General features: G+C 40.3%; 1 protein-coding gene and 1 long non-coding RNA gene across 3 annotated transcripts; one reads left to right on the plus strand and one right to left on the minus strand.

Annotated features, from left to right (window-relative positions):
* The first annotated feature begins 353 nt into the window (after positions 1 to 353).
* On the plus strand, positions 354 to 4,869 carry LOC133968064 (eukaryotic translation initiation factor 4 gamma 3-like). Of its 2 annotated transcripts, none has more exons than XM_062403880.1 (8): positions 354 to 563; positions 1,571 to 1,623; positions 2,520 to 2,618; positions 2,739 to 2,858; positions 3,152 to 3,314; positions 3,623 to 3,880; positions 4,004 to 4,147; positions 4,581 to 4,869. In XM_062403880.1, the coding sequence occupies exons 6-8, from the start codon at positions 3,850 to 3,852 to the stop codon at positions 4,751 to 4,753; spliced, it is 348 nt and encodes a 115-aa protein (XP_062259864.1). In that variant the 5' UTR covers positions 354 to 563; positions 1,571 to 1,623; positions 2,520 to 2,618; positions 2,739 to 2,858; positions 3,152 to 3,314; positions 3,623 to 3,849; the 3' UTR covers positions 4,754 to 4,869. The 2 variants fall into 2 exon arrangements, with proteins under 2 accessions (XP_062259864.1, XP_062259865.1); XM_062403881.1 differs by lacking the exon at positions 354 to 563 and adding an exon at positions 1,285 to 1,354.
* Positions 4,870 to 7,533: 2,664 nt separating this feature from the next.
* On the minus strand, positions 7,534 to 8,751 carry LOC133968070 (uncharacterized). The gene is made up of 3 exons (XR_009924089.1): positions 8,687 to 8,751; positions 8,252 to 8,377; positions 7,534 to 7,680 (listed from the first exon to the last, which is right to left on the minus strand). It is a non-coding gene; the product is annotated as an uncharacterized LOC133968070 (long non-coding RNA).
* Between the last annotated feature and the right edge of the window lie 5,124 nt (positions 8,752 to 13,875).

Raw genomic sequence — 13,875 nt, forward strand, 5'->3', positions numbered from 1 at the left:
CCCTGGTTGGCTTGTTGAACCTGAAGCTGTCACAGTCACAACATGTCACAGTTTTTAAACAGATAATTATCACATTACTTATATGTGAAGAACTGTTAAGTGTAGTTTGTGGTACAAATATTACCTTTTGCTGATTTAATACTGAAGACCTGTATTCATCTGTACCTTTCCTTCTTCCAGATGATGAGCCAAAACTGCAGCCCGTTGGTCTGAGGTCTTCCTCACCTGGGCTTGTGCCACCTGATGTTCAGCCAAAGAATTCAGGGAATGCCTGCAAACCAGGTATGAAGAGGGTAAGCCTCCCAGCGGAACCAGAGTCAGATATAACACCTTTTATATCCCCTCATTCCCCTCATTCCCCTCAGGACCTGTTCAAGGAGGTCCGCAGCATCCTGAACAGGCAGACGCCTCAGAAGTTCCTCCAGCTGGTGAAGCAGGTGAAGGACTCGCCCATCGACACGGAGGAGCAGCTCAAAGGAGTCGTGGACCTCCTGTTTGAGAAAGCCATGGACGAGACCAGCTCATTGGTGGCCTACGCGAAGATGTGCAACTGCCTCGCCACGGTAAGCAGGTCGCTTAGTTGAGAAGAGAAGTGTGTCGTCTTTGGAACGAGAGTCTTGTGTTTGTAATGTAATTGTTTGAATTGGGTTTGGAGAAGTACATAAATATAGCTTTCTCCTAAACTCTAAATTCATCAGATGCAAAAAACGATGGAGGAATTAGGTGTAATCTTTTAAACATCTATCGGAGGGGTGTGCACGAAGTGTGTCAATATGCAGTCAACAACTTGCTAAATGTTTATGCAGCAAATGGATCAATTGGTTCATATTCAGCTCTGCCTTCATGCAGAATAATGCTGTGAAAAGCAACACAATTCAGTACAGTGAGATGATGAGGTTTTATTGTTTTGATGCCTCTAGAGTCTACACCAGACGACACCCACTATTTATTAAGGAGTTTGAAAATCTGTCACAAATAATGAAAAAAACACAATTTATTAAACGTGCATATCCTTAATTATGAACTCTATTAACAAGAGTTCTGGAAAACTATTACATTTTCTCTCTGCCATCATTTGATAACATAACCTAATGTAGCATGTATTAAAAGTATTATTTAATTCCGCCAGAAATCCTTCTGTTTTTGTTAATTAATGATTTTGTACTGTGTTTCACATGTGTTTGGCGCCCTCTGTTGGTCGCGAGTCGCTGTTGTATTTATATATTTGTATTTATATATGTTGTATTTGTATTTATCCTCCCGGTTTTCACCAGAATGTTCTAGATCTGGCTGAGATCGTACGTATCATTTACAGCGCGACACTAATGTGTAAAGTTTGTAATTTAAGTAATCTGTAAGTTGTTTAAAATGTGTCATGTGTTTCATACGATCATATTAGTCGAGTTGTTTAATTCTTTTATGGTTTATTTTCATTTTTGAGTTAGTTCAGAGTGTTACAGCAAGCTAGCATACATGTATTAAGTTTGCTAGCTTGCTTGTGTAAGTGCGTAGGTGTCCGTCATTTTGTGTCCTGAAGAATGCCTTCTGAACTGTGTATTTCTTTTTTTAGGCATGTGACCAAATGATGAATGTTTTCTGTTCTTTTGCTGAACCTCTGAACAGGTATGTTTTGTTGCATAAGACTCGTGTTGATTTTGGAAATATAAGATTTGATTATTTGAATGATGTGTTTGATTGAATGTGAGACATTCAAAGGTAATTGTAAATTATAGTTTTTTATATTTATTTTTATGAATACTTTGACTAAATTGGAACTTATTATTTCTTATATAGGTCTTTTTGTTTTTATTATACACGAGAATGTTCTAGATCTGGCTGAGATCGACATGTGACCAAATGATGAATGATTTCTGTTCTTTTGCTGAACCTCTGAACAGAAATAAAAGTCCTGTGTTAAGGAAAGAACAAGTCCTGGTCATCCATTTTTAGACACAACGCAGAGAAAATCACCACCAGAGAGAGACCGGTTACACTTACATATATTAGTCAGCAAAATCAAAATAATCCAGATACGAAAATGTTAATTTGTTGATATATAAAAACAAATTATTTATATTATCTGAATGCTTATGTTCTCTATTGACTTCATTCCACTTACTGTTCACATGCAGCTCACAGTGCCCACCCCTGACAAACCACAAAAGACAGTGAACTTTCGCAAGCTGCTGATAAGCCGCTGTCTTTGAATATAATCTACAGGATTATATGCGGCTGGTTTCCATTTCCAAAATTATATATTCAGAGAAATGCGTTGTTTGCAGGGATGAAGATGTGATGTGAACTTTTTGTCAGCAGTGTTTTTGACATTAGTGCAGTGAAGATCAGTTCATGTCTCTGCTTTCATCCCACCAAGATGTTTTCTTCTGAACGTGTCAGATAATTGATTTAAGAGGTGATTCTGCAACCTGCTGTCTGATGGATTGAATGGAGTCAAGCTGAACATGACCTTCATGTCTCCAATTAAACGTCTTTCTCCCTCTGTGTCTCACCTCTCTCAGATGGATCACTATTTCAACTCTATGGAAGATATCGTCACAGAGGGGAAGACGTCCCCTCGGATACGGTATATGTTGCAGGATACTATAGACCTGGTTTCGGTGAGTGGGTCTTGATTTTCCTTTCATTTGCACAATTGTAAAGAGTCCAACATTCAAATTCTTCAAAGTAAGATGGATTTTACCACAGAGATTTATTTCACCGATCTGTTTGATGACCAGGAACATGGCAGGATCCAAAACCCGTTCAGCAGATCCACAACGAGGCAACGATTGAGGATCAGGAGGAGCCAAGGAGCGTGCAGCAGCCACTGCTCTGCGAGGACACCAAGATACAGCCAGGTAAGGGCCTGCAGTCTAAATCCTCTTTAAGGTTTAGAATCTGATATGAACAGTCAAAGTCAGAGAACCCCTCAATTATAAACTTGGAAACCCCACATCTCCATTAATGATGAGGCTTGTTGAACTTGAAGCTGTCACAGTCACAAAATGTCACAGCTTGTAAACAGTTTTATATTTTTTTATTACATTACTTATATGTGAAGAACTGTAAAGTGTAGTTCTTGATACAAATATTACCTTTTGCTGATTGAATTCTGAAGACATGTTTTCATCTGTACTTTTCCTTCTTCCAGATGATGCTCCAACACTGCAGCCCGTTGGTCTGAGGTCTGCCTCCCCTGGGCTTGTGCTGCCTGAAGCCCCCGTGGCTGCACTCCAGCCCCAGGCCTCTAGTCCTGCACAGGTTCCCACTCCTCAACAGAACCAAGGCTCTGAAGCCAGGGGAACTCTGGAAAGGTATGAGATGATAACGCTGTCTGATTTTAAGGATCCTCTCTGTGTTAGGTTTCTCTGAAACATGAGGAGAGTGTCTCTGTGATTCTGATATGTATCTCTCATGTTAGCAGGATATTTATAACTCTGATTAACTAGTTTGCATTGACTTAAAAAGAAATTAGTTAAGTTATTAGGGTTTTGTTTCACTTCTGTTTAGGTCAGTGATAATAATTTGTAGAAGTTCCAAATTGGGTGAAAAGCTTGATGATCAGAGTTTCTCATTTACACTGACATCCTTCCTGACTCTTTGTTTATTTGTCCCCCAACAGTTGAACGGGTTCAAGCAAGAAGCGGAGGAGGCGCAGGAAGCCCAATAACCAGCTGCAGACAGCTGGTCTGAGGTCTGCCTCACCTGGGCTTGTGCTGCCTGGAGCCCCCGGTGAGAGTGGGGAAGCTCAGGCCACTACTCCCCCTACAGAACCGGAGCTTCCCCTCCCCGCCTCTCTCAGCCCCCCGTCCATCGTCTAAGACCTCGTCTCCCTACCTGACGGAGTTGATGACGGCTGTGTGTCAGGCAGCAGTGAAAGGTAAGCTCCCCACCAGCCGGAGCAGAGACTCCTCTGCTCTGCTCCAATCGCACCGCTGATTACAATATGTACTCTCTGCAGAGCGGATGAATTTACTCTGCCTCCTGCTTCTTCACTGTGCAGAAAACACCAGCTGTCCTGTGCACGCCGCCCTCCTGCAGAAGGGACTGCCTGTGGTCCTGGAGGACCGGCACTCGGAGAAGGAGCTACAGATGAAAGCTCTTAAAGATCTTCAGGAGCTTATTGTCACCCTCGATGGGCCCCCAAGTAAGTTCTGCTTCAGAGTTCACTCCAAGGTCCATTTAGTAGCTTCTCTGGAGCTTTGCTTCTTGTCACATGATTCTCATCAGTAGAAGAAACGTCGCCTTGTTATATGGAATTGTAGATTTTCATATTTCTTAAGCACTTTAAGGACATTTGGAACAATTTGGATTAAAAGTTTGAATCTCAAATGTGTTCTCCACTGACATTAACTTGATTTGGTCATTTGAGGAACATCACTACGACTCCAATTCAGTTTTGCAAAACACAATGCCGTCTTCAGTAATTTCTAAACCATCAATTGTTTGTTTCCTATCTAGATACAAATCTCATCAATTGAATTGATAAGATTAGGAATTGGTCTCACTTCACAGAAAACTGTGATTTATTTCCATTTGGTCACAGCTGAAACGATGACTGACTTGTATCTGTTCTCCAGACCTTCTCCGAATGTTCTTCACCTGCATGTGTGACGAGGACGTCAGTTCTGAGGACTCGTGCATCAAGTCTGGGACAGGCAAAGACCAGGAGCAGCTGGGTAAAGGCGTGGCCCTTCAGACCGTCACAGCCTTCTTCACCTGGCTGCGGGAGGCGGAGCCCCATGGAAATTGAGGAGGGGAGACCCCCGGGGGACAGGGCCGAGAATAACTCCTCCTTACAGCAGGAAGACATCTGGAATAGTTTTCTTTTTTCTTACCTTTCTTTTAAAAAGTCAATAAAAAGTATTTTAAAAAAGCTCGTTCTCATGATTTGTTCTTTCCATGGTTTGGTGCTTATAGGGGATAGGACTCAGTGTATGTGTGATGAACTGAGACAGTTGTGTTTTGTTCAGACCAGGAGGAGCAGCTGAGTGATGAGCTGCCTTCGCCTCAGGATCAACGACTCAGGTTCCACTCGTTTGGTCTGTTTAGTGGTCGAAGCCCAAACAATCAAACAGCACCGTGTCGTTGAAAGTGTATCAGCAGCTTGTCGCCTCATATAGTTCTTATTTGCAACATTTTTTGTATGTGTGTATCTAGGTTGTGTGTTTATGAAGCTATGACATGTTTGAGGTGTCGTCTGGCATAATGTGGTCACGTGACCACCAGGTCGCCAAAAACACACCCACTGAACATTGATGCTCGAGACATGTGATCAACTGATGATTCAGTTTATTGGGAATTATTTAGGTTATGTCCAAGCAATAATATTGCACTGTTAAATATGACTGTATATAATTGTTTGACAGGTATTTCCAGTATCTGGTGAAGAACTCCAGCTCCAGACAGACATCCTATCAAAATGTATCAGAGATAGTTTCAGGATTCAAAGATCTACATTATCTTCATATTCAATTACAATTAACCTGAAGGATGCTTCTCGCTCCAAGATATGTATATATACATGTAAAGATGTATGGAAATAATATGAAAAACAAATGGTAGCATCAGCAAATACCTACATAAAGAAATTAGAAATTCATTTTTTTCATATTTATACATATTTTGTAATTACTTTATGGTTATACTTCATTAGATTTGGTTGAATTATTTTAAACCAATAGGTTTTAATAATTAAATTGATATACTTTTATAAAATTTCACATTTTTATTTCTCATTTATAAATGAAATGGCTGTATTTTTATATTAGATTCAATTTTATTAATCATTAGATTCTCATTTTTGTAATCCTTTAAAGTCCCCATATCTATGAATTAAATTAAATATAAACAAACATAAATACAATCATAGCAGCTCACAAATCCAAGATCATTGGATTCTTGTTCAGACACATTTGTTCCAGAAATGAGGAATAACTTAAAACCAAGAGGACATTTGACAAATCTGCATAGCAACGAAAAAACACAATAATATTTATCAGGCGTTTAACAAAGAGTTTATAACACTTTAGATGTATGATTGTTAGTCATAAACACAACATGTATAACTTCTATGAAGACATTTCATGTTATTACACCAGTGTTTCACTGTGTTGTCATTTATTATCCAGTAAACCTCCTCTGATTGGTGTTAATGTATAAACCCACAACCTCATAATGTAATTAAATCATGAATTCAATGTTTACACAAGGCTGAGAAATGTTAAATAGTGGAACTGAAGCTTTAATATCGGATTCACTTCCTGTTCGCAACAACAGGGACGTCCGAGTGCAAATCAACAAGTTTGACAAAGCTCATAAATGTTAAATATTTCAAAACATAAGACTGGAAATCCTCTACACACAGAGTGAAGACAAACGCAGCCCTCTGCCCAGAGCGGCAACACAACCTGGCACTGATCCACGTGGATTTAATTCAGCTGAGCCTGTGAATAAGACATTAAACGATCCCATGATGAGACACCATCATGTGTTCCAGCTCCTCCTGTCTCCCTCCTCCAACGCTTTCCTAGATAACAATCTCTCTGTTCTGTAGAATTTCTTATTATTATCACAATGACATGAACAGAACTGTTGTTATTTGCAACATGTCCCATGGTTGTACTTCCAACTGTGAGACGCGTGATTATCTCTGCTATGACAGGATGACTCAAAGTCTACTGAGCTTGTTTCTGTGAGATTCTGTGGTGAGGGGACAGACTCAAGGGAGAATCCATTACAACCTGGAGCACATTGTTAATTTGACTGCTCTACGATAAGGAGAAGAAAGTTAAAAGTTTGCCCAGGTTATTTAATTAGGAACAGGTTGTCCTGGGGAAGAAGAGATGATGACGCCTTTAATCCAAAACACAACAGAAAACCTAACTTGAACCTTTGAGCTGAACTCGTCTGATCCGTCAACTCCATCAAGGTTAAATGTGCAAAACTATCGAGTGAAAACTGAATCTACCTCAGTCCAAGCAGAACGGAGGAGGAAGGAGAAGCAGCGTCTCTTCCTCTGGTCAGATAAACAAATAATGACAGTAATAACCTCCTTGGTTTGATGAAAAGGTGACGAGAGCAAGAAAGAGGCTGAAACATTCCCACACCTGTTTCCTGGGCCCAAGAGAAGTTTTCATTCAAACTGACATAATGAACAAAAGTTAAGGAATGTTGTTTAATGAGTTCCGGGCCTTTTTCATAACAAAAAGATTACATTCGTCTAAGACCATTTCTCAAATTCATCATCTTCTCACAGCGACCCCGAAGAACCCTGACGTGAATGGATAACGAGTGGTTGAGGGTTTGAAGACAGGAAAGCTCAGAGACTTTCACACCTTCTCCTTCGTGAGCGGAGTCAGAAGCCTGTGTGTGAAATGTGGACTAGGATGTGTGGTGGTCCTCTCTCTGCTCCTGACATCCAGCAGGGGGGATGGCTGTGCTCAGCAGGGCAGTGTGTAAGTGTGTGTGTGTGTGTGTGTGTGTGTGTGTGTGTGTCTGTGTGTGTGTGTGTGTGTGTGTGCAGCTCACCATGTCTCCTGGTCTTTCAGCGAACCCCCCCGTCTCCTCGTCCTGGCAGGCCAGGATGAACGCTCGCAGCTTGGCCTTGTCGATCCAGTGAATCCTGCCAATGATCTTCAGTGACGCCAGCACCCACCATGAGTAGCACACGTCAGGAAGCTGAGGGGAACAGTTGCAATGGTAGAAATATGTTTTACAATGGTTGGGTAAAATAACTGAAACTCAATTAGAAAGTTTGTTGTGTTTGACGACTTTAAAGTAAAATTCTACACAACAATTCCCACCTACAGAACATAACCTGCATTGTAGTGTGAGCATTACGCCTTCTTGAGAATAACTGGTGCTGATAAAAACACATTAAAGAGAGATTAAGTTCTATCGGTTGCAAAAAATCAACAAGGAAAAAACCAATGTGTAGAAAATCTGATCATTAAAGTTCGAAATGTAAAGAGATGATTCTCTTGTGTGTGTCTTTCCTTCGACACATTTAATTTAAGAACTGCATTGTGTGTTTTCTTTGACGTGCTACATGTTTTCTATTTATAACTCTGAAGGATGGTGAAAGGAAAATACTTGTCCTATTTCAAAAGGCTTAATTTCCCCTGTGACCACATGCTTCCAAAAATAATTCCCAAAACTCGAGACGCATCAAAGCAGCCAAAGGTAATCAGGAACCTGAACGCTGCTGTTCTAGTAAAACATGAGGCACTGACATCTGTGCAGCACAGACCTACTCAGGTCGTCCGTTAAGACCTCCGGACTTCAGCTGCCTCTCGCAGAGCCACCAGCCCAGCAGGTCGGCCTTCACCTGGTGCAGCTGCCCGGTGAGCGACAGGAAGCCGGTGCAGCAGTAAATCTGACACACACAAGGGACAACAACACACATTTGATTTGACAACAATCCACTCAGGAGGAGGGGAAATGTAAAACCAGCCACATTCCAGAGTGAGAACATATCTGCCTGTTGCTGTTGGGGATTTACTCTGAGTGGAGTCAGACTCCATCGAGTCCGAGCTGCAGCCTCATATTTGTGAATAATAACTCATAAAACTGACACTATGAGGAATCAGCAGCATTTTCTTTTTATTTTAAACTTGGTCCTTGTGTTTAAAAAGAGCTGAGACAGTAAATCTCTCTCTGTCCTGTGTCCCCCTGCATGACTCACCTGACCAGCGTGAGACTCTGAACCAGGTCTGCAGCCGAAACCTTCATCAAAGTTCATACAGCTTACAGTTTTTCACAATTGTTAAAACACGTTTTTCAAAACAAAAACGGCTTTCTCAAAACTGCACACAGAAAACTGAAAACCTCACACACAAAATGCTAAACCTGAGACTCCCTTTGCAAGATGACTCTTTGCCATCAAGTCTCTTACCTGTTCACAAAATGGAACTCGTCTTTTCATTTGGTACACACAGCCATTTTTTCAAATGACACACACATACCATTTTTTTTCACAACCATGTTGTGAGAAAACACAACGGAAGTGTTTCCAGGGGACAGCTAAAAGTGATGGACACTGCTGCCACAGGAGACACTAAAATGTCCAATACATCATACAAATTCGGTTCCTCACAGGGGTCTGCCGAACGCAGCTCTTCAGCCCCTCTGCAGTGGCTGTACAGTACAGTGTTATTCATATGTTTCGCGAACGCTGAACTTAACAAATCAGTTTTCATATATGTCAAGTTCAGCACCATACAGTGGAACCGAATTTGTATGGTGTATTGGACGTTTTTGTGTCTGCTATGGCAGCAGTGTCCATCACTTTTAGCTGTCCTCTGGAAACACTTCCGTTGTGTTTTCTCCTCTACTTGCAGCGCGTTTGTCTATTTGCAGCGCGTTTGTCTATTTGCAGTGCGTTTGTCTATTTGCAGTGCGTTTGTCTATTTGCAGTGCGTTTTTCTATTTGCAGCGCGTGTGACTATTTGCTTTGCGTTTGTCTATTTGCTGCGCGTTTCTGTAATGTGTTGTGTTGTGAAATTTATGAAGATGTTTTCTTACTCGCTTGTGTTTTGTCAACTTGCATGTGTTTTCGTTGCTGTTCGTTGAGCTCTCGGGGCCACCGTAGTATTCTGAACAGAACAGTGAAATAAAAGTCCTGTGTAAAGAAAAAGAACAAGTCATCAATTAAAAGACACAACGCAGAGTTTTAACACACCAAGAGGAGACCGGTTACATATTAACAGTTTTATGTATTTGACTTGTGTTGTACAGGTTGTGTCCAGCGGAAGTTATTTTCCTGACCGAGTACTGCTCTGTGATGAAACCTTTGGTAAAGGCCTTAATCATTCTTCAGTCAGAGATCAACACACACTTGGGGTGGCTTCTCCCGTCGATCTTTGAGTTAAAGGCAAAACTCAGCAGGCAGGAGACATCCGCCAAGATGTGCCTGCCACTCATCAGAGCGATTCGGCATGGTGTCCAAAAGCGCTTTGGAGAGATGATGGAAGACCCAGAGCTGATCGCAGCAGCAATCCTTCTACCAAAGTTCAAAACTGACTCGACTGAGAGGACTGATATCATAGAAGCAGGTATGATTTCATTTTTTAATATCATACTGCAACCAATTGTTTACTGTAGTTCTCGCCATTTGTTTTCAGCCGATACAATGTTAGAAATGCTATTATTCTGTATATACTGTAGGTCTGTCATCTCAAGTAGCTATTTAAAGCTATTTCTGTGTTATGATGCACTCTTAATTGCAGCTCAATACTTAATTGTCAGAAATGTTGTTTGTCATTGAACAGGTCTAGTCTATGTCAGACAACACCTTGACCGGATGTTAGAGGCTGGGTTGGAGCAAGTTGGACAACAATCATCAGATAAAGGTGATTCTTTGCCTTAATGAAGTCCAGAAGGTCAGAAGGTACAGGGGAGTTAGAAGGGTACCTAGCCTGTGTCTCAGTCAATATGGATCTGCTGATCTGTGAGCGACTCCTCAGCTGTGCTGGATTGCTGTTCACTGCAAAGCGAGCCCGGATGAGCTCTACTCACCTTGAAAATCAGCTGCGGCTCAAACTCAACAAGAAGTTTGTAGACTAGTGCTCTAAAGGTGGACCAAAGTTTAACCAAAAGTTTAAATATACAGTGGGACAGCAGCATTTTAACTTTTTATTTTAGCTGTCATGTAGTTCATGTCTTGACATGTCCTCCCAAAAGTTCTTAAATGTTGTAATGACATGTTAAATGTTTAATGTTTGACATGATTAATGTCATTGCAATTATATTTGTAAAGAATCTCCTTTAATTAAAAATAACTTTTATGGGATTTGATTTATGACCCCTTGACCATTTTGCACTGTATAGGTCAAGTTGTTGGAAGTAACTAAGTAAATTTTACTTAAAGTACATTCTAAATGAACTAGTTTTTACTTTTACTTGGGTAGATTTTTAGATGGGTTACTTTTACTTGTACTTCAGTAAAATGTCATCAAAGTAAAGGTACTTTTACTTGAAGGCAACTGTCTTCTCTGCTTGTAACCACAATGGCATATCCATATATGATACAGGCTGGATGGGGAAATAACAAAACACGGAGGAGCAGCTGGTAAATCGAGGCTAACATTGAGGGAAAGGTTTACATCCCTCAATTCGATGGGAAAAATGTTTTGTTAGGCTATGTTAGAGTTAGTCCTTTTAAACCCTTACATCAGACGTATGGAAACTTATTTAAACCCTTGTCATGGGTCATTTCTTGAATAAGAAGTCTTAGCTTCCATAGATCCAATGTGTCCAAACGCACCAGGGTTTACAGTTGAACATTATGAACTTGAGTATGTGTATAATGTCTCCTTGTAAAGTGTGACTTGTGTAGAATAAATGACGAGTGACAGATGGCCGCACAGCTCCTGGTTTGTGTTTAACAAGCCGTCTCCCTCTTTCCATCTCCTCTCTTCACAGTCTTCATACAACCCGGGACAAAATGCTGACTCCCCCTCTCTAGTGGGCTCTCCCCAGACACATCCAATAAATGCACAGTCACAGAGACGCCCGGTGAGTGTCCCTCCAGTGTTTCGTTTACACCTCACCCACCTCAGAGCAACCAGCTGTTGTGATTGTATTAATTACCGTTGTTGAGAGTTGGGACTTTGTCCGTAATGGAGGGTTTCTGTGCTGGCTGTAGATATTTTATATGTAATAAGTTATGAATTTTATTTGTACTGTAAATCTCATATAGTTCGATCAGTGTCGTCTAAGTTAAGATGGGTAGTACAAGTAACACATTAAGACCTTTTGTGCAAAATCTCCCAAAGCAACAAGCCTAGTAAGAAGTATCCAAATATGATATTTTCCAAAATTCTTGGTTTGATTACACTTAATATTGATTGGTTCCTTTCAATCAAGAGAGCAAGACTAACAAGACCTGAGTCAGAACCCTCACTCATGCAGGAATTGTTTTTTTATATCTGTTATGTTTATTACTTATTGACAATTTGGAATTATAAACATTGTCCAAGGGCTGGTTGATATATCAAGAATTATCACAATAAATGTCGCATCAGCTTTTTTTTAAAGATTATAGGCAGATTTTTGATCCTGAGTGATCTATGTCATCAGAGTCCTTTTCCTATATTGTTGCTTAAGATTAAGTGCAGATTTTAAATCTGCCTTTAAATGTAGTGACTATAGGCATTTTCCTTTGTTGAACTGTCTCTAAACACACAGTTATGTCAGGGTCACTCTGGACATCTCCTCACAACCAAGCAGTTTGCTACAGAACCTCGACTGACCCATATTCAGGTAATTTACCCAACTGTAAATTCCCTCCTGCTTCTGTTCTTTCACCATCATATCAGTTTGCTGGTACCTGCATGCAAAAAAAGAGATCAGAAATTAATCAAGTGTTTCTCTCCCATCTTACCTACAGTAATTCCAGAGGACTCAGATACAGACTGCTAGGCCCTACATCGTGACAAACACAACCTCCATACTCACAGATTCCTTACATCCGTCTAACCCACGAATATGCCTTCCAGAAAGCCCAAGCCTTGCCGTTCCAAGAAGGCTGCAAAGAGCAACTTCCCACAGGTGAAAGAAAACACACTGACCTGTTCACAGTTAATGTTTGCTCTCTTTCAGGGGTAGGGGAACCCTTTTTCCATGTTATCACTATATTGCATATTTAGGATAAGTAGCATGTACTCAAATATGTTCTGCAGACGGCTCACATTAAACACAGGTAAAATACCCATTCTCTGATATAACCGAATGATGACACCTCCCTAAAAATACTTATTTTGACTCACAAAATCTGGATCCACAATAGATTTCACCTGTTTATGGAATCTACCACTAAACATCAAGATCCATTGAAAGTGAAACTGTAACAATTAGGGTTGCAAAATTCCGGGAATATTCAAAGCTGGATACTTTCCATGGAAATTAACGGGAATATACCGGAATATACAGGAGTTAACAGGAATCAACAGGAATTAACAGGAAATTGTGTGGATAATTTATACTAACTATATTTACTTTGTCATATACAGACATAACTATACACATGTTGTTTTGTCATAGGCTGATTTGAGCCCTGAGGAAACTTTGGGCACTTGACTATATGCTTCTGCTTCTTTGTGTCATTCTTAACATAGGTCTTTGCACAGTATTTGCAAATGTCCACAGCCTTTCCTTCTACATTGGCTGGGGTGAAATGTCTCCACCCATGAGATAGTACACTTGGCATTCCTCTGTAGAATAAGATGAGAAAAAAACTTGTAAAAAAACACTAAAGCAATGTCAGAGATATAAATAGTTGGCCAATTGGAATCATATTTAAAAATATTTTACAATTGATTGATAAATGAATAGAAATAGGCTAGATGAACAATCCTCAATCAGCACGCTAATATATTTTCCCCAGTAATATCATCGAAACTTACCTGACTAGTCCTGCACACTACAGCAGGTCTCAATAGCCCTGCTGTAGTGTGAAGGATGCTGAGAATTATTTGCACATGTGATGGAGAAATGCACAGTGCAGGGTTGAAATTCAACGTGCAGTGTGTGCTGCATTCCATACATCTTTAAAAAAGAGTTTTGAATGATGTTATTGTTGCTCTGCGTTTAATTTGTGTGTTTTTTTTCAAAATTCCCGAGCTGAATATTACCATGGAAAGTTTTGGGAAAGTTAAAAAAATCGCCCCTTTGCAACCATAGTAACAATAAAACATAACCTCCTTTGTGGAGGAACTAATCAGCTGTCTGGTAAAACGGGTGTGGATGCAATTTGGAAACTGAAAATGTTTGGGAACTCTGCAATTCATTTATAATCATGTTAACGTGTATATACTTGTTAATAGTTTAATGTGTGGGAAATGTGCTATAAGTTAATGCATACAATTTAATTTA

The sequence above is a fragment of the Platichthys flesus genome, chromosome 14 (assembly GCF_949316205.1).
Source record: "Platichthys flesus chromosome 14, fPlaFle2.1, whole genome shotgun sequence".
Classification (NCBI taxonomy): Eukaryota; Metazoa; Chordata; class Actinopteri; order Pleuronectiformes; family Pleuronectidae; genus Platichthys; species Platichthys flesus.